The sequence below is a fragment of the Drosophila teissieri genome, chromosome 3L (assembly GCF_016746235.2).
Source record: "Drosophila teissieri strain GT53w chromosome 3L, Prin_Dtei_1.1, whole genome shotgun sequence".
NCBI classification, from domain to species: Eukaryota; Metazoa; Arthropoda; class Insecta; order Diptera; family Drosophilidae; genus Drosophila; species Drosophila teissieri.
The window spans coordinates 6,454,496-6,475,651 of record NC_053031.1 but is presented as its reverse complement, the minus strand read 5'-3'; the positions used below and the strand labels follow the sequence as shown (position 1 = coordinate 6,475,651).

Below are 21,156 nucleotides of genomic sequence, written 5' to 3'. Positions count from 1 at the left end.
ATGTGGGAAGCACTTATGTTTTGTGTGATATTTTTTCCGTGAATTTCTATGGATGCCGAGAGGCCGAACATGATCGCTGTCGCTCATCCAACGGCTGCGAGGCTCTGAGTCCGACATTGATAGACGACTCTCGAGGTTATTTGCCAATCGGATCGCATTGTTGACCTTGACCGGATCGCGATGCGATGCCAAGATCGGAGGCAGTCTGCGCATATAAGGAGTGGAGTGAAGTGGAATGGAATCGAATCGAATGGAAACGGAATCAAGGGTCTTTAAAATTGGCTCCGAGGTGGAGCCGCACATGTGCTGTGTCGCCAATGTCTCCGTTTCGCTCGCCCCGCGGGTTAATGACACATTTAAATAATATTTATTTATTTAAGCAGGCAAAGCCGGAAGATTAATGTCGTCGCATCCCAAAAAGCTGCCTGGCCAACACTAACAAGCTGGCCAATAAATCATGGCGAAAGTTTTACATGGGGGCATCATCATCATAATCATCATCATCAGCAGCAGCAGCAGCAGCTTTGGATGTCACAGACTTTATTAGCAAAAGGCCCCAATCCAAAAACGCATCTCGAATCTCGCATCCAATCCCGATTCCCATTCCCAGCTGAGTCGAAGCTGATGGTGATGCTGAAGCTGATGGTGAAGCCACTTGATGACTTTCACTTGACACAAGTTGGTTCATCACCGTCATCTCTCGGGGCTCGTCAAAAACAACAATCAACAAAATGTAGCAATAAGAATGGGCGAGATATAACTCTTACAACAATGCCCAACCCCCAGCGAAACAATGACAATGAAAAGCAATAAAGAAATTAACAAATTGCTGGCCAGAGAAATGAAACATTGAAAAGTGTTAAATTCGATTGAAGATTGTCATCGATTGTTTGGGTTCCATTTCTTGAGTTTTTTTTTCTTGTATTTCTTTTTTTTCTTTTTGGGAAGGGTAAGTGTGCGCATTCGAGGTTGTGGAATGTGCGATGGGGCAGCCAGTATAAGGGCATTCCATTAACCACAACCCATTTACCATTAAACAGACCCGCCGCCTGACACCGCTCAGTGGGTCAAGATTGAAGGCTGATCCGATTGATTAAACGCATTTGTCACCCTTTATTTGTTCAACACATTGTATTGTATTGTGTTTTGTTCCTCAATCAATTTAATCGTGATTCCGATTCAGTTTTCAGGGCTCGTGACATTTCATCAAAAAGGAATGGCGGCAAAAGTGGAACGGGGACAAGAACTTGACGTGGTAAATATTGGTGGGAAATTCTTGCTTATTATATTGGTTTGCATTGCAAAAGTGAATATGATAACCATATAAATAATTTACAACCGCAATATAAGTAGAGTGTTTAACATATCAATAACTTATATTGGGTGTAAAAGCCATGCATCTGAACTTTTATGAGATGCATTTTCAATACTATAATATTTTATGGTTTGGAAATAACAGCTGAACTGCTATTTACGTATTTGAGTGTAATTAATCAATTGAGAATCTCGCAAGTAATGAATTCTGAGCGCTTTTTGTTTATTATTTGAGGTTGGGTAGTTATCGCATAGGAAGTGCTTACTGCATTTCAACCACGAAACCAGTTAGCTGTAGAAGCCGGCGATAGCAGCAATTTCGTGTATAATTTATGATAGTTGCATTAGATAATGCACATACCCCATTGCGATCTAGTAAAAAGGCAGTAACCACTGTAATCAGGGAGCAGAAACCAGACAATTGCATAACATTGGCAGCGTGCAACGGTAAAGGGAAATCTGCTTGGCCCAAAGACCCCAAGCGCCCTGTCAATTGCCTTTATGCAACTACTACCACTTTGGCAGTCAAATGCAACTGAAATGCTGCGACCATTGCAACTGCAACTGCAACAGCTACAGCAACAGCAACCGAAGAGGGTGTCAATTGAAGCAGAAAGCGTTGACGGCGACTGTCTGGCATTTGTCTATACATACATAGTATATATACCAGATATATATCCAGCGATCGGTTAATACTGCGTGTACATTATGGTTCCTGTTTGCATTACCATCACAGTGGTGGTGCACTCGACCAGAAACGTTGGCTTCCTTTTGCCACGGCTTTGGCTTTGGCTTTTGTTTTGGTTTTGGTTTTTCAGCTTTTCAGTGTTTTAGTGTTTCAGCGTTTCAGTTTTCCAGGCGATTAGGAGAGAGACCCAGTTTTTGACGACCGACTAACCGAGCTGGCAATGCCAACGGCTAAAACTAAATAAAACTGGGTAACAGGTGCACCGACTGCAACAGCCAGCGGGTTGGGGCTCTTGGCTTTGCTTTGCTATTGCTGTTGCTACCAACGATTTTGTTACCACCACCGTCGCTTTTATTTTGTTTTGTTTCTGTGCTGCGGTTTTGGAAGCCATATTCACGGCGGCTCAAGCAAAATGGGGTGGCTTAAACAACGAAACTAGCCAGAGTTAGTTAGCAACTACACTGGGTGACTGAATTGGGCGGATATATACCTTATTTTTCTAAGAACACAATCTCACAAGGCTTGATTAGGTTGAGTCATCAATAATATTCATCCACACTCGGTACACTTGGCATTTGCTTAACGACACTTCATTGAACAGAGAATTATTCATAGCTGTTCACTAAATTCAGAATGCATTTTAAATATATAGTATAAAATATATAGTTTTTGAGGCATCTGCATTCATTAGAAGCGTTTATGCATACAGTTAGCATTCATTAGAAGCATTTATGCATGCAGGTACGATGCATTTTCTAGCAGTGCATCAACGTCGAATTCTTGGAGAAGAACAACGGATTCAGCTCATGGGCAGCCGCTCAATGGAAGTTCCGCAGCACGCGTTTTTATCTGCAGCGGACGTGGCACGCAAACAATTGCAGCAGTAGCAGCCGCAGCAACAACTGCAACTGCAACTGCAGCAGCAGCAACATGCACAACAGCAACATATTCATTGCAGCTGATAAGCAGGGGAAGTAATAACACACACACACATACCCATGTGTGTCGAGTGGCTTGTATGTATGTGTACGAGTATATCATATCGATAGTGAAGTTGACCGCCCGGCATGACGATGAATTGTTTGTTTGATGTGCTGCACCCAGTCGACATTTAGTGGATGACGATGATGTCCACTGATGAGTGTTCCCTTGGCCGACGCAAATTGACATTGCCCCCAGTGAGTGCAACACTTGCAGCTCGTGGCGGCACGTCAATATGTCTATTGGCTTCCGCCACGCCCCGTTTTACCGCCTTTCGTGCAATGTTTTTTTTTTTTTTTATTAGTTTAGCATGACAACGTTTGGGCGGCGCCTTTGTTTGTCGTGACGCGTAATGAAATTGTTGCACACGAGAAAGCTTTACGGCCACTTTTTTTTAGCTTTTATCAGTTTTTCCATTAAGCCAGGTCAGTGCGATGACCCCAAAAAATCATTCGGATCAACATGAAGTTCAGCTTCCCACATTAAAGATTTAAAAAAAAGTGAACAGATAGATTTTTAGAGACAAAAAAGCACATTCAAACTAAACTTCAAATATTTAGCTAAACAAACAAATTTTCCCTTTAGGGCACAGACTTTTATCGCTTATCGAGAAATACCCACATGAATAACAACTTCAAGAGCAATTTAGTGGCGGTTTTCCGCAGAAATTTCCCTAGAAAATGGCAAAGACAATGAGTGGGAGAAAAACGAAACCAAAGAAGCAACTCCTGACCCGTTTTCTTGCCATTTTCTATTTCCATTTGCTATTTATAAGCGGCTTTTTCTGCTCATTTTCAGTTAATTTGCTGTAACGATTTTCCGCCTCAATGCTGCTCCGTGGAAAACTCAACTCTGCTCCCATTTCCCGCCCACTCCACTTTGGATCTATATTTACATGTCGTTTGCCACTTCCTCTTTATCACCCACTCTCCTCCACACACACAGTGCCTGCAAATTGTTGTTGACAGTGGGAACCCAAAATTAGCACATTAACCCATTGGTGTCGCTGCCGTTTGTTTCGCTATTGATTAAATAACTCATTCTAGTTTTCTGTTTTCCCGCACTTTTTGTACACATACATAAATCAATATTTAGGTCAAGTCGGTCAACATCAAAGAAAAGTTATCCAATTAGATCGAAGTACAGTGCCCACATAAGGTGCATTTCAATCATAAAACATGAAAAATAAAAAGCTTAGAACCGAATAAGTGGCTAACAAATTGCTGCAACTTGATAATTGCACATGTACATATGCAATCATGCAAGCGAATGAATAAATGAATAAATCAAGCGACGCCTTTTCACAGTTAAAAATGTGGAAATTCAACAGCGAGGCGGAAAAAAACGAGAAAAGCCGACACCCGAAAACCCCGAGAAGCAACATGATCTTGGCCAGAAGCAGCAGCTCAACCGGATAATGCTCATGGCATGGAAGCCAAACAGGAAGCATAAAACATCGGCTAGAATTAAAAGCATATGTCGTCGCTGCTTTCTGGCCATCGTGTGTAAACCGTTAGTCACCGCAAAGTTGTAATCATAAAAATAGTTGAGCCACAACGTTCACTTCAGTTGAACTTTAACTTTTAGCGTGGTCAGAAGAAACAGAAGTCGCAACTGGCCGCCAGCAGAAGCCGTTGGTCAAGTACTGAATACCCGGTTCCACGATCATTAGAGATGGCCAGCCCCAAACGGTGCTTGGAAATGAATAATATGAATGGCCTGCAGGCCGAGGCCGAGATTGCTGATGAATAGTTCTTGGGACAGACCGAAAGATCAAAGGCTCATTCCTGCATTCCTAATCTTGTATTATTATTATATGGTCAGAGATGAAACATGGCCATGTCATTATAATATTTTATTTTGTAATAAATGAACAGAGATTACTTTTGAAAAGACAGAAAACTAATTGAGTATGAAGAATATCATTGAAATATTCCACGATGTTGGTTTTATATATGAAAACTTATATCATGATGATTTCTAACATATTCATTCACTTAAGCATTTGTCAATCCAATAACACTTTGCTCTTTACATTTCCACATTCAACACAAGTTAGATTTTCCTGAAGAACTGAATTTTTCTTTCTTTAGCACAAACTCCGTTACTTTTTCACGGTGCATTACCGACCTGTTTTGGGCCAATCTCAATCGACAATATCTAACGCAGGCAGTCGAAGCCCAATTGCATTTCGGTTATGCAAAGAATCAAATCACATTTAAGCGGCGACATTTAATTGCAAACTGGTTGTCCAGTTAACCACCTGCGGGGCATTCTTGTTGCTGGTTTCAGTGGTTGCTTTCTGCCCCACCGGGTATGCACACACACACACAACACACACACACTAGCTCACCCAAAATTCCTCATGGCTATCCCTGGGATCCAAAATGGTTGCAACTCCGGATTCGCTGAGGCTGCGCTGAGCCGCATTCAAATAGCCGAGCAGGCAGTTCATGTTGAGAGCCACGAACGAACTAATTGACCAACTGTTCAGCCAGTTAAGTGGTCTCCAATGGCCACAAGAAATGTGGTAGAAAAACAAGTTGGGGTGGGGAAAAAATGTTCAAGATAAGCCAAGAATTTCGCAACATGTGCCATCCAAGACGAGGGAGTACTTCCCAGATAGCGATAGATCCGAGCTCAGTTTTCTTCTCTTCTTCGCTATTATTATTATTATTATACTGATTTATATTTCGCTGATTGCCCGCTGTCCAAGTAACCTCGAAACGTGCCAAAACCGCAAAGATCTGTCATATACAGAGCAGCTGGTCCAAACCAAGTCAGCAAACAGTTGACAATTGGCGCTCGTTAGGTGAGCACAGTCCACAAACAAGAGGGAAGTTGGTCAGACTTAAGACTTATGTTTTGCTTACAAGTCAAACTATAAGTACGACAAACACTTCCGGGCGAATTCCGCCTTATATAGAGCACATATATGGAGTGGATCTCTGGCTGAGAAGCTGAGAAGCGCCATTCAAGTTAATTTGCTCCAATTATGAAAATGCCCATGTGCTCATTAAACTTAATTGAGAACTGAGCAAAGGAGAAGGCGAACCAGTGAAGACGAATAAAAACAAAAGCTTGGTATATCTAAAAAAAACCAGCATTGAGTGAATAAAATGATTGAATGACATTCGTGTCAAACGGATCAACGGATTTTCTTTTCCTACCATCATCTCATTCTCCATAAAAATACTACAATTTTCTGTCGAAAGGGGTAAGTAAAAAGTGACAAACTTTATCTAAGCCCAAACAAGCATCTTAGGAAATAAGATGAGAAACTTTAGTTTACACTGTAAATTAAAAAAGCTAAAAAAAAGTCTATAAAATTCTTCAGCTTAATTTGTGTTCCATTCATTCATTCAAGTCATTTAAGTCATGTGACCTAATTATGTATGCATTATTCAAACGAAATTCCAATCAAGTGTGAGTGATTAATAATCTATTCACTTTACATAAGATTAATGAGATGACAAGGAATATCGTATAGGAAATGGCCAATAAATTAGAGTCTTTAACACATTTGCTCTACTTTATTAGCTTGTCAGTATAAACCGCCATTACAGGAGAAACTATTTTTCCAGTGTACTAAGTATTCCATTTTGATGGGAAGCAAAAGTCAGCCGTCTGGCGTTTATGTACTTTATCTACTTTATGTGACCTGACCATTTTTCAGCAACATTTTGCGTAAATCTTGCAAGTAAATGGCCACGAAAGTTTAATCTTTTTTTTTCAGCTAATGTCGCTGCGGATGCTGGATGCTGCTGAGAGGCTAAAAATATAAAACAAAAACATCAAATAAAGGGGTAAGCGCGGCGGATTGCCGAAGATGGAACATAGAAGCGGTTGTAAGCTGTAAGGCTAAAAGAGCTGAAAGCAAAAAGAGCTATAAATTTGCAGCCACATTCTTTGGGGCCGGGCCAAAGCCGCCGAACAGGTTGAACTACTTTGTCTGAGCAGAAATCCCAGCGGCAGCAGAACCATGGCCAATAATTCCGACTTCCAACCCGAGAGCAGCTCAGCTGCAACTGCAAGACCGGACATTCGATGGACATTTTAGGAGCCGCATGACTTCGACATCGCCCAGAACAGCAGCGATTGGATAAAGCTGCCCCGCTCTATAAATAGAGCCCTGGTCGGGCCTTATCAGCCTCGATCCGCGTGGCCAGAGTTTCGCTTTTCAAGTCTCTGGCTTTTTTCCTTTTCTTTATTATTTTTCACTCGCTCTCGAGTAGCCATAAAAATTTGTTGCATTTCCGTTGCTTGTACAAGAAAATATGCAGCAACTCTCTTGCAACTTGCAACTTGCGACTTGCGGCTGGCAACTTGCGACTGGCAACGATGAAAACTAGAGCAACAACAAAGGCTGGGCAGCATTTTCCGAGTAACTCATTTCTCATGTCTTTACTTTCAGCTCTTCAAAGTTATCATTAATCTCGGCACAGCAACGAGATGCACACAACACATCTATCTGTGGGCTATGCTGTATGCAATATAAGATCGTTGCCGGTAATTAAAATTTCTCACATATGTATTTACATAGTCTGTGATTATACGAGGCGATAGCTTCGTGGAAAACAAGGTGGCAATTAGGCGGGAATAAAAACCAGCCATTTAATGCAAATAGTTTGTATTCCACGATCCGTAGAACAGAATGGATTACTCTCACCAGCATTGAAATGCCAGCAAAGAGGAAATGTTTACAGCACTGCCAACTGCAATCCATTAGCTATTTTTATAGCAGCACAAAAATAACAAACAAAATCTACACATATTTCTTTGAGCGCGAATATTGCCATTTCCATATATTTATGAGCCATGAAAGTGCAAAGGGAAATGGCGAGTATAAAACGAATACACTTTAGTTGGCGGGTGGGAAAGCTTGATCAATTTCCTGCAGCGTCTGCTTCCGAACTTGTGAGTGCCCCCTGCAGTCTTCCCTCCCTGCAAGTTTTTGTACTTACCACAGACAACGGGGCGTATGAGCTATAAATTAAGCGCTGCCATTTCGCCCAGCAAGTCAACTCAAAAGTCAATTAATAACAAACAGCTAGCAACAGAAAAAACAACAGCATTTCACTGACCAGACAAACATCTCGATGTTGCGGCATCGCAGCTGCACTTGAAGCAATCCACAGATGCACCGTGAAAAATTGCATGAACAAAGAAGGGTATTAAGCAGATACTTTTAATATTCTGTGACCTTCGAACTGAATAAAAAACATGTAAATAGTCCTATAACGAATTAAGTTTACTTGTGTTAACTTAGTGTTACTTTTATAATTGAAATAAAACCTTCAACTGGACAGAGATTTCGTGTTGTGTTTGCAACGGAGAGTTGACGTCACGAAATGCTTGCACCCCGACTTTTGACCAGTTCAAAAAGGTTAACTCGGTTTCGCCTTCTGCCATCGAACGTGAGAGAGTTGTAGTCTTTCGCAAAGTTATTTGAAGCCATCTTCATTCAGTTGTTTAGTATTATGGATTCCGTTTATTTCTAAGCGCCTCATTGTTTCCGCAACCCAATCTCATTCCGCGTCAATGTCAATTCCGAACCTAAATTGCCCAGCCAAAGTCCAAGTCCAAGTGACTAACTAACTAACAGGCGCAGTTCAAACATTTAGACAATTGCCGCGCCGTCACAAACGCTTCCAATTAAGTCGGTGAAAAGCGGAGGAAAATACGAAAGCTAGGCACACAAAGCCCAGTTCAATGGAACATCTGCGCCTTAGAACAAAATAATGTAAATTTCCAAACCAGCTGGACTTTGAAAATATCGCAGGGTGTGGGTTAAACACGTACCAGGTAACAACTCTTCGCACGGTAACATTTACATGTAACGTGTTTTGATTGCTTTGTTACCCACTTCATATTTTGGATAGAATAGAATATCAATTAAGAACCGTTTTCTTTGCTTCACGCGCAGTCGTAAAAACACAACAGTTAGTACTTCTTCTATCAGATACCCATTACTCAGCTAAAGGGAGTGGCATTGAGATGGAGTTATATCACAATCAAGTCGCTCCCAAGGCTCTAGTCTTAAGTGGGGTATTTTCTAGTCGACCCCTTGCACCAATGCCAGTGTGATTCTGAAATTGAGTAGGGCAAATAAAAGAAAGGGGGAAAGTGAAGGCGGCCGGAGGAATCGAGGAAGTGAGAGGGCCGCCGCCGGGGGAGTGTCCGTCAAAATAGCCGCAAAAGTGAAAATCTAAACCAAAGCCAAATGAATTCTGGTTTCAATTGCCCGCGGTTTGAGTTTGCCATTGTTTAGACACGAGTTTTGTTTTACTTTTGCAAGGGCTGCGGAGCTCGGGACAGTGAGTTTCAGACAGTAAGTTCCAGCTGCCTGACGGCGATAAATGCAGTCTGCATGCGAGGCGGAGGATGTGGAGGCTGAATGGTCATGGATGGAGTAGATGGAGTGGATGGTCAGGAGTTGGCAACATTTTAGCAGCCAGCGAGAAACCAAATCCAAACTCGTTTCGTGGTGCCCCAAAGTGCCAGTCAGTCTGGGGGGAGGCAGCACTGAATGAGTGTGACTGGACCCGAGACTCGGATACTGGGTCTGGGTCTGTGGCGATCCATTGTTTCTTCGCTCAGCTGGCCTGGTTCAATTTTTCCAAATGGATAACGCCTCGGCGGCGTCCAGGGGGAAAAATGTTGGATGGAAAATCATTAAGCATGTTGCGGTGATTTCATAACAAGTGTTGCCAAATGTTCGAATACAATCGGCCTATAATTTAAGATCTTTTCATGTGTATAAGCATTTGGCGTGGGCGAATGCTTTTCCTTTGCAGAAAATTCGTATAACTTGAGTGGCTTTTCATTGGGAATTCTCTCTCTCTGTGTTTTTCTATTATATTGAGCTATAAATAGCGTATTTCTTTTATATATTTTCCGTTAATTGTGTGTGGGCCGTTAGGTATTCTTAAAATTTCCCCAAAATACGTATAGAGGTTGCATTAACAGTTATCTTTGAGTGCAACATTCAAATGCCGTTAAGAAGATTCTCTACAGAAAAGCAATTTAAATGCAAATTAGGCCTCAAATTTGATGAGCCAACAGGTTAAAATGCCATGGCGGCGCTTCTTAAATGCTATTGAAAAGATATTTCATTTGTTTATTACGGATACTTTTGGTATTTGTCTGTTAGAAAACGATTTTCACCTGTGCGATTGAACAAAAGGGAAACCACAGTGTTGAGGGATCGTAAAACGAAATCAACTTCCCAATTTGTTTATAAAATTATGCAGCTTCTCCTGTATTCATTTCTCTTTTTACCTTTCCCTAAACCGGTTTCGTACTTGTCAGGAAATTATGAAAGACTCGTCCATAGAATGCATAAATAATAATACTAACAAACAAATGACTAAAGCAAACATATAAAAAACAACATCAAAACCAAATCTTTTATCAAAACATTTTTTTTCTGCTGTCCCCCACAATGGAAATGCAAATCGAGTTGACGCTTGGAAATCTTTATGATTTGTAATGTTAATTATGCCGGAGGGTAGTATTTTCCATTAGTCAGCAAATCAAATCGAGGCGAGACAATAAAGCGAATGCATAATCCATATGAAAACTGAAAGTGCCCAAAAGCGAAATGCGGAAATATAAATATACGAATCTATAAACAAATTATGAACGCACTGCGTTTCAAATACAAATTGATTCGTTTTCGTTTTCAATCCAAAGTAAAGTAAAAGTAGCCAGCAGGCCCATTTTTGGATAATTGGGAGAACCGCTTGGGGATTATCGTTATATGGTTTTTGTCTGGCCAAGAAAAGTTGGACGTGATGTTTACTAAATAGAATGGAAATGCCACGGAAATGCGTCAAGGAAAAATCAGTTTTCCATGGGTGGTGGGTTCCTACTAGCTGCCGCAGCGTTTTCTTTCTTTTCGGGTTCAGGTTCGATCCACTGACTGGCAGTCAATGTTAACGTAAACATTATTGCGGCTATCAACTCGCTCTTGTTTATAATAAATGCGCTCAAGTCTTATAAAAATAAACTAGAGCTACCGATTGCACTCCCATTGGCTGGAAAATTCACTTCAAGTGCAGACTTTCCCTTATTCCCAGTGCTTTTCTGCTTAATTTTGTACTCGCCAGTTGTTCTTCACGTCGCTTGATTAATGTGGCTGGTAACTTACCTGCAAGAAAATGAGAAAATAGGGTTAAAACATTTTTAAATATTTGGCTTAAATCTCTGCATAAATATACAACATTTTCCCAAAAGAATTTATTTATGCGGAAGTTGATTCAGTGAAAGAGTAATTTCCATTTATTTTTCTTTGATTTTACATTTAATTATTCTTTGATTTATGATTCAGAACTGAACATTTACAAGGAAACATATTACAAACAAAAAGTGCGATAAATAAAATCAGATATATATAAACTTATCCATGGAACTATTGAACTATTTCTAAGCATTCTTGATACCTAATCACTATATGTAAATGTATGTAAAATTCAAAAGAGATATGAATTTAAGATAAAAACTGTTTTATAAGGCGCCATAAGAGATAACTTCTGATTCCGCTGATACTAACATTGTTTGTACATGAATCACCTAATAATAAAGAAATGCAGGCACTAAACCAATTTGGATATTCTTAGAAATAAAGTATATCAGCACTTGGCAAATGAACTGATTACACACAACTGCTCACATTCCCCCCTTAACTAGGAGCAAAGTCAATGTGCTCGCCACAAAGTACTTATTTATTGTATGTTCTTGGCAAATCAGGGCTACCATCTTTTCATAATACTATTAACTGAAGTAGACGACGCTTCGTCTTATTCACGGCAAACAACACTCACATGGATGCAAAATAGGTGGCAGCTGCCTCAAGTTTGCACAGTTTTCCACAATGACGGCGGGTGCAATGCTCCGGAGATCCCCCTTCTGTTCCCCAATCTCCAGCCAACCACCCACTTTCCCCCCTGTTGCACTTCTCTGCTCCACTTGCAACCGAGCAGCGCACAACTTTTATGCCTTCTTCGTCGCCATCTGCAGCTCCCACTGGCATACCTTGTACCTCGTGTATGGTACCTCAACCTCAACCTCAAGCCCCTCCATCCACTCCGATCCACTCCATACTCCGTCTCCATTACTCATGGAGAGGCCGGGCCCAACCCATTCCCCGTTTAGCAACGTTTTATGGCGGTGAACTGCGGTTTTTAATAATATTATGTGGCACGTTTGAGTGGCAACTATGTTGCCACCTAATTTACCGAGGCTTTTCAGACGAGCATCTCAGGGCAAAGACTTTATAACTATATTTTGGCACTACTAGGGCATTTCCTACAAGTTTCAAGACTTTCATAAAATGCATTATAAGTTTATATTGAAATTAAGACTAGATTATCTGGCACTGTACATTGAAGCTGTGGCAATGGATGGGTATTACATACATCGTGCAGTTTTTATAATTTTCTTAGTGCATCACGATTACTGGCGATGATTATTCAAAAGAAAGCAGATAAACTGATCCTCTGCCATTATAGCCATATCAGTGAAATTTCTCACGGTTGGCCAAGGAAATCACGGTGCAACAAAGCATGGAAAACAAAGACCGGCAGCTGTTGATGAAGCGATTTGGTTCGTTAATGGATGCTTTTTATTTGAAACTGTCATAAAACATCAAAAGGCAGACAAAAGGCGAGCACTTCATATGTGCACATCACATCATAACACATCACCTCCCTCCCCCTGGACACGCGTTCAGTGAAATGACGAAAAAATGAATCAGGACTGTGCAGAAATGGAAAGCGACCCCAAAAAACCATATGGATGGATAAAATGTTTGGGATGGGATAGGATGCGATGCGATGAGTCAAGAGACTGGATCAGGGTCCCCGGAATCGATTTGAATGCAACTTCCTGCGGTTCAATGACTTCGCCCAGCAACATGTTGCGGCAACATTTCCAGTCTTATCGACAGAGTATTTAACGATTTCCGCCATAGCTCCTCCATGTGGAGGAGTTCCAACTTGCCCACACAAATAAAAGTATGAAAAGAAAGAAAACAGACAACAAAGTTTGTTCGAATTTTTTGCAACAAACAAGATGGCCTGGCAAGCAGTGAATTTATGTATTTCTGAACGCAAAAAATACTTGAATTTTGGCAGGGCTTATGTTTGGGCATGTCATCTGGGCAGGAAATGAAGCTAATTTGTTTTGCGGGTGTGCCATCGACATTTTTTTGTTCCTCCATCAAGGGGTTGAGGAATACCCAAACGTTATTATATGAAGCCCAAACTGAAGGAAGCCCAAGCCACGACTTAGCCTTCGTGCTTTACGGCGTTTATGTTTATGACAATGATAAAAGCGAAGCCGGGGCTGCGTCCTCAATTTCTCGTTTTTCTTTACTTTGCATAACATTTGATGACGAAACAGGGACCACAGCCAGTCCTTTGTGTGATTCCCGTGCCTCGCCAGCTGCCTTTGAACTTGCCTTCCAGCAGGCGGAAAAAGCTGCTTGAATGGGGCCAAAGCTGTGACAGCTTCCTCACGATAGCAAGACACTCAAAAAAATATTAAATAGAACTAGAGAATATATATTCCGTTTATGAAACATTGAGACTATTATTATTAAGAAATTTAGACCAACTACATTGGACCTGACAATATCGAATGATTAATATTCTAATAGTCTAAATATATTATATATTGATTCACAAAACTCCTAATAAATTTTGAAATAAAAATTGTTTTTTTTTTTATTATTTCAAAATTATTAACATTGAAATGGAAACAATGAAGAAGCCTTTTGCATAATTCATAAGCCAGCTTATAGGAAAAATTCCCCCTTTTTTTAAACACCCATTTCCCGCAGTGATCCCCTCGAACAAACATTGTCGCATGCCGCACACAGCGAAAAAAAGTGTATTAAACAAACATCGTAATCAAGCACTTTGCCGCAATGCTAGCGGCATTACATGGGGGTTTCTGCGAGCGGTTGGGAGGGTTTTGGGTGGCTTTGGGTGGGTCTGAAGGACAAACGGGCTCAGCTGATGAGTCATACGGCCCTTGTGCGTGGGAGGGTGGAAGCAACAGTGGAATCAGGAGGCAGCCATGCCACCCCCTTTCGGGTGAGTCAGTCGGAGGAAGTGGGTGACTCAAAAGAAAAGCGTCTCTTTATCAACTAGCTGGTTGGATGTAAATAATGAAACGTGTTGCTAGATCCAACGGCTAAAACGTGATACAAACTGGCATTAGGGCACATTTTCATATACATACAGTATATCCATGCATGGCACACAGGGAATTGAGAACAAAGGGCATCGGTTGCCATGACGTCCCATTTACCACTTCAGTTGGAGTGCATTTTGGACGAGAAAACAATAAGAAACGGGGTTGCCCGATCCAACTGCAATTTCAAGTGATTTGTGGCCGATTTGTGTTGCCGATTTCTGGCAAAATGGCACACTCTCCCTCTGGAAACCCAGATCCACTCGAAAGGAGGGCTCTCCAGGCATTAACTTGACTTGGTCATGAGCCATCAGCGGCCACATGTCGCCATGCCCCAGAAAGTCGACAAAGTCAGAAGGCGTAAATGAATTATCGCCGCCTGTCCATAAATCTCCAGACTAATTAATAAATGGTGGAATAAAAAACGGGGGAAAAGGCCAAACAAAAGCTGACAGCGCAGGGTCAAAGTTGAGCCCAACGAACCTGTTGATAATGGGCAACGGAAAAGCGTTCTTATCGAGCTGGCAAACAAACTTCTAATTCCACCCAATCCAACGTAGCGAGCTAGATCCACCATATTACTATATGTTTACAGAGCACAGATAAAAATGCTTTATTGTATAATAATTTCAGTCATTCCAATACTCTCAGAGTTACCAGCTAAAAATATAATTTATAATTTGACCATTTTTATCTCAGCTTATCGATTTGAAATTGATATGTATCTATTCTTGCGGTTGTTATTTCTCCAGCGACTTTAGTTTTCTATGCAGACATCATAAATCTTCGCGTGGAATTTTAATTATTAGCCCAAATCGAATTCTTTGATTCATGATTTTGTATTCTATAGTTTTTGCCATCGAGTCGAACCACACCCAAATTGGCCATGTTGTTTCCACCCGCCACTATAATTGAATTTGGCCTTTGTTCCCCTCAGGCAACCACGAAAACAAAAAATATTCTAAGAGATACGTAGCACTGGCCACATTGTGTATCTAATGTCTAACTAATATTTACTTATTAACCTTTGCTGATATGATATGATATGTGTGTGAGCTTTTATTGCAGGCGATTGTGAGTGTGCTTAGTCAAACAAAAATTGTTTGGCTTGAAAACGAAACGCTGAATTTCACATACTCTAGTCAAAAATGCACGAAAAACAATGTTGATTAATATTTTATATGTTTGTAGGTGAGATAAATCATTCCAAAACAAATTTGCATATGCTTATAAAGCGCAAACATCTTGAAAGGATTGAGTGAAATATATGCAAATATTTAGCAATGTCACTTTTTGATGAGCAAACTGTATAAAAAGTGTTATCTTCTAGAAAATATTTATATGGTTAGGTTTACTTTCCTAAAATTCGAAAAAATATTTGTATATCTTTACAATAAATAAATATGTGCTTGCAAAACATGACTGCAATGAATGATTCCTCCTACTAAAGGCAATATTCCCTTAATTTCGGTAGGGTGGCTAATCTACTTTTGATACGGTGCCAGGCAATCCCTCTACTTCCGACCGATAAAAAAAGTCCCACAAATTCAATAAACTGAACCAGGGATTTTTTGTCACCTGTTGGTGTGCGTGTCGATATAGATTTTATGACCAGCAACAGGTTCATTCAATTTAGTCACATACGGCTGGCCCAGTGACTTTGCTGATAAGTTTTCTTCTGACACATCGCCATCGAAAAAACAAACTAAACTAACTGGAAACGGAAACGACATGCTCAGTGAACCTAAAAACTCCAAGACCTTAAATAATTATAATGAATTTCGCGCAAGATGTTTCTCCAGCTGAATCAGCAGCAGGTATTTGTAAATAAAAACCAATTTCTGAATCACTGGAAGTGGCAACCAATTGATTTGTTTTGGAAACGCTGTGGTGTTAATCATCGAAATAGAGAAATTCGGCAGCATTCCGTTCACGTTCTTAGCACTATAATTATTTATTTATTCCAGAAGGAACGTACATATGTGGAAATATTTCTAAAATATATTTTTACTCTTTTATCTGCATAACCGGGGACAAACTAAGCTTAAGTTGGTCAACTTATCAGAGAAGGCTCTGAATGAAAGGAAGTGAGTGCGTAATGTACGTGTTTATCGCACAAGAATTTGAAGCTTATCTTTGAAATGTTTTCAACCAGAAGAAAAATATGTAATGTTAATAATTACTTTCAAGTGGAGCAAAAATCCCGGGGCACCGCAGGCAGGCGCCACAACCGATTTTTATTTCAAACTCCAACGGTTGCAATTTGCATTTTAAAAGGTTTTCTGGCTGCATTGGCAAACGTATCTGAATGCTGTTTAGTATGCATACGGCGCAAACTGGCTGAAGGCTACTGAAATCAATAGACGCCACGACAGACGGATCACAAAAAACCTACTTGGAAAATGGCAACGCGAGCCAAAACGTGCGAAATGCTAAAGTGCAAACAAAAAGTTAAAAGTAATAATTTTACAATGCACTGCCCATGCGATGTGAATAGAATTTGCAATCGAGGCGAGACTTATGAGTAACACGGAGAAGGATACTCATATGTGAATGGATGGTGAGAGATATTCAGTGGAATGTTCAGATAAAACGGCTGTCAAAAATAATTGAAATAATATGAGCGTTGCATGTTGGAACTCAAATTATTCTAATTTCCATGCGTGTTATAATTTATACATTTTATTTTTGCTCGTTTGATTATATTCCATCCAAACCATTTACATTCCCCAAAAAAAATTCTGATAAACATGCTTTAGGAATATTTTCAACTAGAGCCACTCATGGCAACGATTTACACACTAGCCCCATACTCGGAACCCTTCAGCCATTTGCCAAATAAATATCGCCTTAGTCAGCTTTTCAACGACGTCTCGGATTGCCGCCAAATTTGGTTGAGCTGCCATTTTCGCATCCGGAGGCAATAAAATCAGCGAAAATGTTTTTGCAACCCCCCGTGGCGATCGTGAACTTGGAAAATTCCCTTGAGTAAGCCAGAAACTATTTTGATTGTATATTAGGGCGACATATTGCAGGAAAGAAGGAAAGAAAAAATCGATAAGGATAAGGAGAAGAGGGCGTTGGCGATGCAGATTGAGATTTTTGAGATAGGGTGCGTTTTGCACGCAGGACGTGAGCAAGTGAAGGAGACCCAAGGAGCTGGCTGGTCATGGCCTTGAGCCAGGAGTCCACCCCAATTCTCCCTGGTTGTCCCGGCCCTGACACTTGCCCTCGCTTAATTGGAATTGTGCCCAAGGAGATCTTACGTACACATTTTTTCGGTTAAGGAAAGGGAAGGCCAAATGGAAGACCAAGTGCAGTCTTAAAGAGGGTGATGGTGATAGAATTTCAATCATGGCGGACACGTTAGAAATAGAAAAGCATTCATCCCCAGGTCCTCCCCCTCGGAAACGACCTGCTGCCAACAGATATACGAGCTTCGACTATATTTCTTGCGTTTTTTATGGAGCACACCAGCGAACAGTTCCTTGCAACAGCATATCCACACTCCGGACGCATAAAAAATGCTTTATGATCTGTAGTCTGGCCGTGTTTTTTTGGCCGTTCAACAAGTTGGGACAACTTGGGGCAACGGGAACCTAAAGTCGTTCCCCAATTCGATACATTATTACTTATTTGCTAATTGCTCGGGTGAACGGCTCTCGGCTCTCGTCGCGGTGATTGTTTCGGTTTTATTTTGTTTGCCGTCTTGGGCCTCTCAATGTCATGTGAAAACTGATCGAAAACGATCACCAGCCACAGCAGCAGCAGCACAAATTGCATGAAAATTATTTACACAGTGCTCGACAATATTAAACAGCTGCACTCGACTTCACTCCACTCGACTCGATGGCATTGAACGCCAAGTGTGGATCACAGAGGTCTGGAATTGTGAGGACGGGTGTAAAAAAAGTGCAGACGAGCCGGTCAGTCATCGGTATGAATGATACAGCACAGAGTGCTCTAGAAAATCCAGCTGATTACATAGGGTATGACAGAGCACAGCACTCAAATGAAGACAAATTGTTCATGTAGCAGGCATATTCAAAGGCAAATAAATTAGAAAAAGTTACAGCTCCATTACAGTTCTGGGAAAGTGCTCTAGGAAATATTTACTTATTCCAGATAAAACTACTACTGACTACTTTATTATTCGTTACTTGTATATAAAGTCCCCTCAACAAAAATATTGTTATATGTATACAAAAGTAAAAAATGTTTTACAAGAGCATTTATTTCTGGAAAGGATGAAAAGCTTCTTGAAATATTTATCAAAGTTCTGAAAGCAGTTACTAAAATCATATTATAAATGGAAAAGAATCTAATGAATTTGCTGGCACCAAAACCATCAATTATTCAATATACTTGGTCTAGACCCGACGCACTTTGAAATTACAAAAACACAGACTATTTTTAGGCCCACTCTGTAGACACAAGAAAATCCCCGTGGCAGCGAGAAAGAGCGAGGTAGACGATGGAAAAGGTGGGAGGTATGTGGGCGGGGTGTTTTCCCGAAAAAGAAATTCCCATCAAATGCAAATGTCGAAATAAATACTTAACAAAAAGCGACTTTATTTAACCAAGTTTCTGTGGTGGCGCAACTTTTTACGTTTGGCATTTTTTGCATATGCAAAGCAACAAAGCAACGAGTCGCAGCGGACGGCGCATGCTTTAAATTTAATTAAAGTGAAAATCTTGTACGTACAAAAATGGGCACTCGAAAAATGCAAAGAAAGTTTTTTTTCCCCTCATTTTTTCATATTACCCACCGACGACGACTGGCGCTTGTTGGCTTCTTCTGGCCCCACAATTGACCCGCTTAGCCACGCGCTCGATCGCCGCAGTTATTAGCCAATAAACTGGACAAAAGGGGGTGTGGCGGGCATAGGCCATGGTGGTTACTGCATTATAAATGTACAATATTATTGCCTTTTTTTTTTAATTTTGTCCGCCTCGCTTTCCATGCACAAATTCAATTAACCGAAATCTTTCTGGTTACACTTTCTTTGGGTTAAGTGGCATATCGAGTATTTCTCCGTGTGGCGTGCAAATCATTATGCAAATATTGAATATACAGTTTCGGCCATCCAAAACATAATGCCCGTTTTGCTACTGATTTTGGCCAAGCGAACAATGCTTCGTGATTGAGTCTGCAAAAGATATGGTGGGCGGAAAATCGGTGGAGGGGCGCCAGAAACTGGATTTCTACCACTAACATGAGTCACTAAACAAAGTCGCGAAGTCGAGAATAAAGCAAAAACTCGAACAATGTTGAATTGACCATAAAACCTGAGAAGAATTTGTTTATTTATTTTCTTGAGAATGTGTTGCTGTGTTTTTTTCTACTGTTCTCTTATTGAGTTTATAAAGATTGTTTATATTTAAAGTTCGGCTTCGTTTCGCAAGTTACTATAGTTTTAAATTGTTTTTATATGCAGTTCCCCGTTCTTTAAATAGATGTTGAGCTACATTTGTCATTTTGTATTAATAGCTTTCCCAACGACCAGCTGCATTTTATTAGTTTCTGCCACATTTCAAACCATTTGGAGCCCCATGCAAATCCGGTGGACAAATACTTGGTAAGCTTTTCAGAGCCCAAAACTAACACTAGAGACTGGCTAAATCCCTGCAACTAAAAAAGAGGAAAACTATGCGAAAGAAGTGTACAATGTGCCAGCTAACAGATTGCAAAACGATGTCTAGACTTGCAATTTTGGTCCTGACATCGGGGCACCTCCTCTTCAGTCGAGGCGAATTTTCCGCTTACACACAACACACACACAGGGGCGCACACACCTACAAGCACACGCACACCAGCGCACATTTTGAGGGTGTGCCGGCTGCTGTCTGTCTGATGAAGGAAAACTACCCCCGAAAGGCGGAAGGCATGTGCAACCCATCGATATTCGAGTATCCGAATTGAATTGAAATCAGCAAAAAATAAATCGGCCCAAAGCGGCGGAAAAAAGGCAGCTGAGGTAAGCTAAAAATTGTTTTCCTGTTTTTTTACACTTTTTTATACATAAATCCCTATATAGACAGGCAGGTAAGCTTTAGCTGGGCGTGTCAACGCCCTCGGCCCAAACGAAACATGAAAAAAGCGTCAGTAAAAAACAGCTGTGAGGCGGAGAATGCTCATAGACAGAGCGGAAAAACAAAAAAAAAAAAAATAATAATAATAATGTGGAGACCCGGTACTCGGAATCCGATGGATCCAAGTGGAATGTGGGGTCTCCGGCGAAACAGAACACAAACTACGAGGGAAATAAAAACAACAAGAAAGCAGATATATCCGAGAAATATACATATATATCTCTGTGTACATATTGGATTGAGGCGCACGCTGCTGCTGGCCGTGCTCATATGGCAGCAATTTACATAAAACCCGCAAAACCAGTTTTTTTTTATAAAGTTTCGAGTTCCAACTTGGTCGGCGGATGGAAAGAGACGGCAAATGCAGCGGCTGAAAGAGACGGACGCTTTAAGCGCGCGTTCTTAAAACATTTGCCTGCACTTTGGCTTATGGGAAGCAATTTGTAAAATTCTCACTGCTCGAGCATTTGAGTGGCTTTCCTATGGGTAACCGATGACATTGAAATAGTAATTATTTGCCACGCATAAGTTCACTCAGATTGGGTATTTTCTGACAGGAACAATGTGCCAGCTTGTTTCGAAACCGGAATTTCGAGCTTAATCTCTGGTACTTGGAAAATAATTTGATTGACCAAGTGCTTGGCAAACCAAGAAGGTTTGAATGGTCACTTGAAATTATATTGCCTTCAATTTGTAATTTTTGGTAACTGCTTAAAAAGAAAGGTTTGAAGCTTTAAGCAATTTGAGCAATGGTTAAAGATACTTGGATGCTGTTAAAGCACAGCATTCTTTAGATGATTTTAGTTTGATATTGCTATGTTTTTCGGGGTTATTAATAATAAAATGTATCTGAAAAGATATCCCTATATGTCTTTCTTAGA

General features: G+C 40.6%; 1 protein-coding gene across 7 annotated transcripts in view; it reads right to left on the bottom strand.

Annotated features, from left to right (window-relative positions):
* LOC122616130 (formin-binding protein 1-like) overlaps nucleotides 1–21,156 on the bottom strand; it is a 32,856-nt gene that overhangs the window by 10,403 nt on the left and 1,297 nt on the right. Inside the window, exon 1 of one of the 7 annotated variants that reach the window (XM_043791452.1) lies at nucleotides 5,337–5,482. The exons of the other annotated variants lie outside the window; for them this stretch is intronic. Within the exon in view, the coding sequence (XP_043647387.1) occupies nucleotides 5,337–5,438 (102 nt within the window). The 5' untranslated portion in view covers nucleotides 5,439–5,482. Of the gene's footprint in view, nucleotides 1–5,336; nucleotides 5,483–21,156 lie in introns of those variants that run through there. 7 annotated transcript variants of the gene reach the window in all.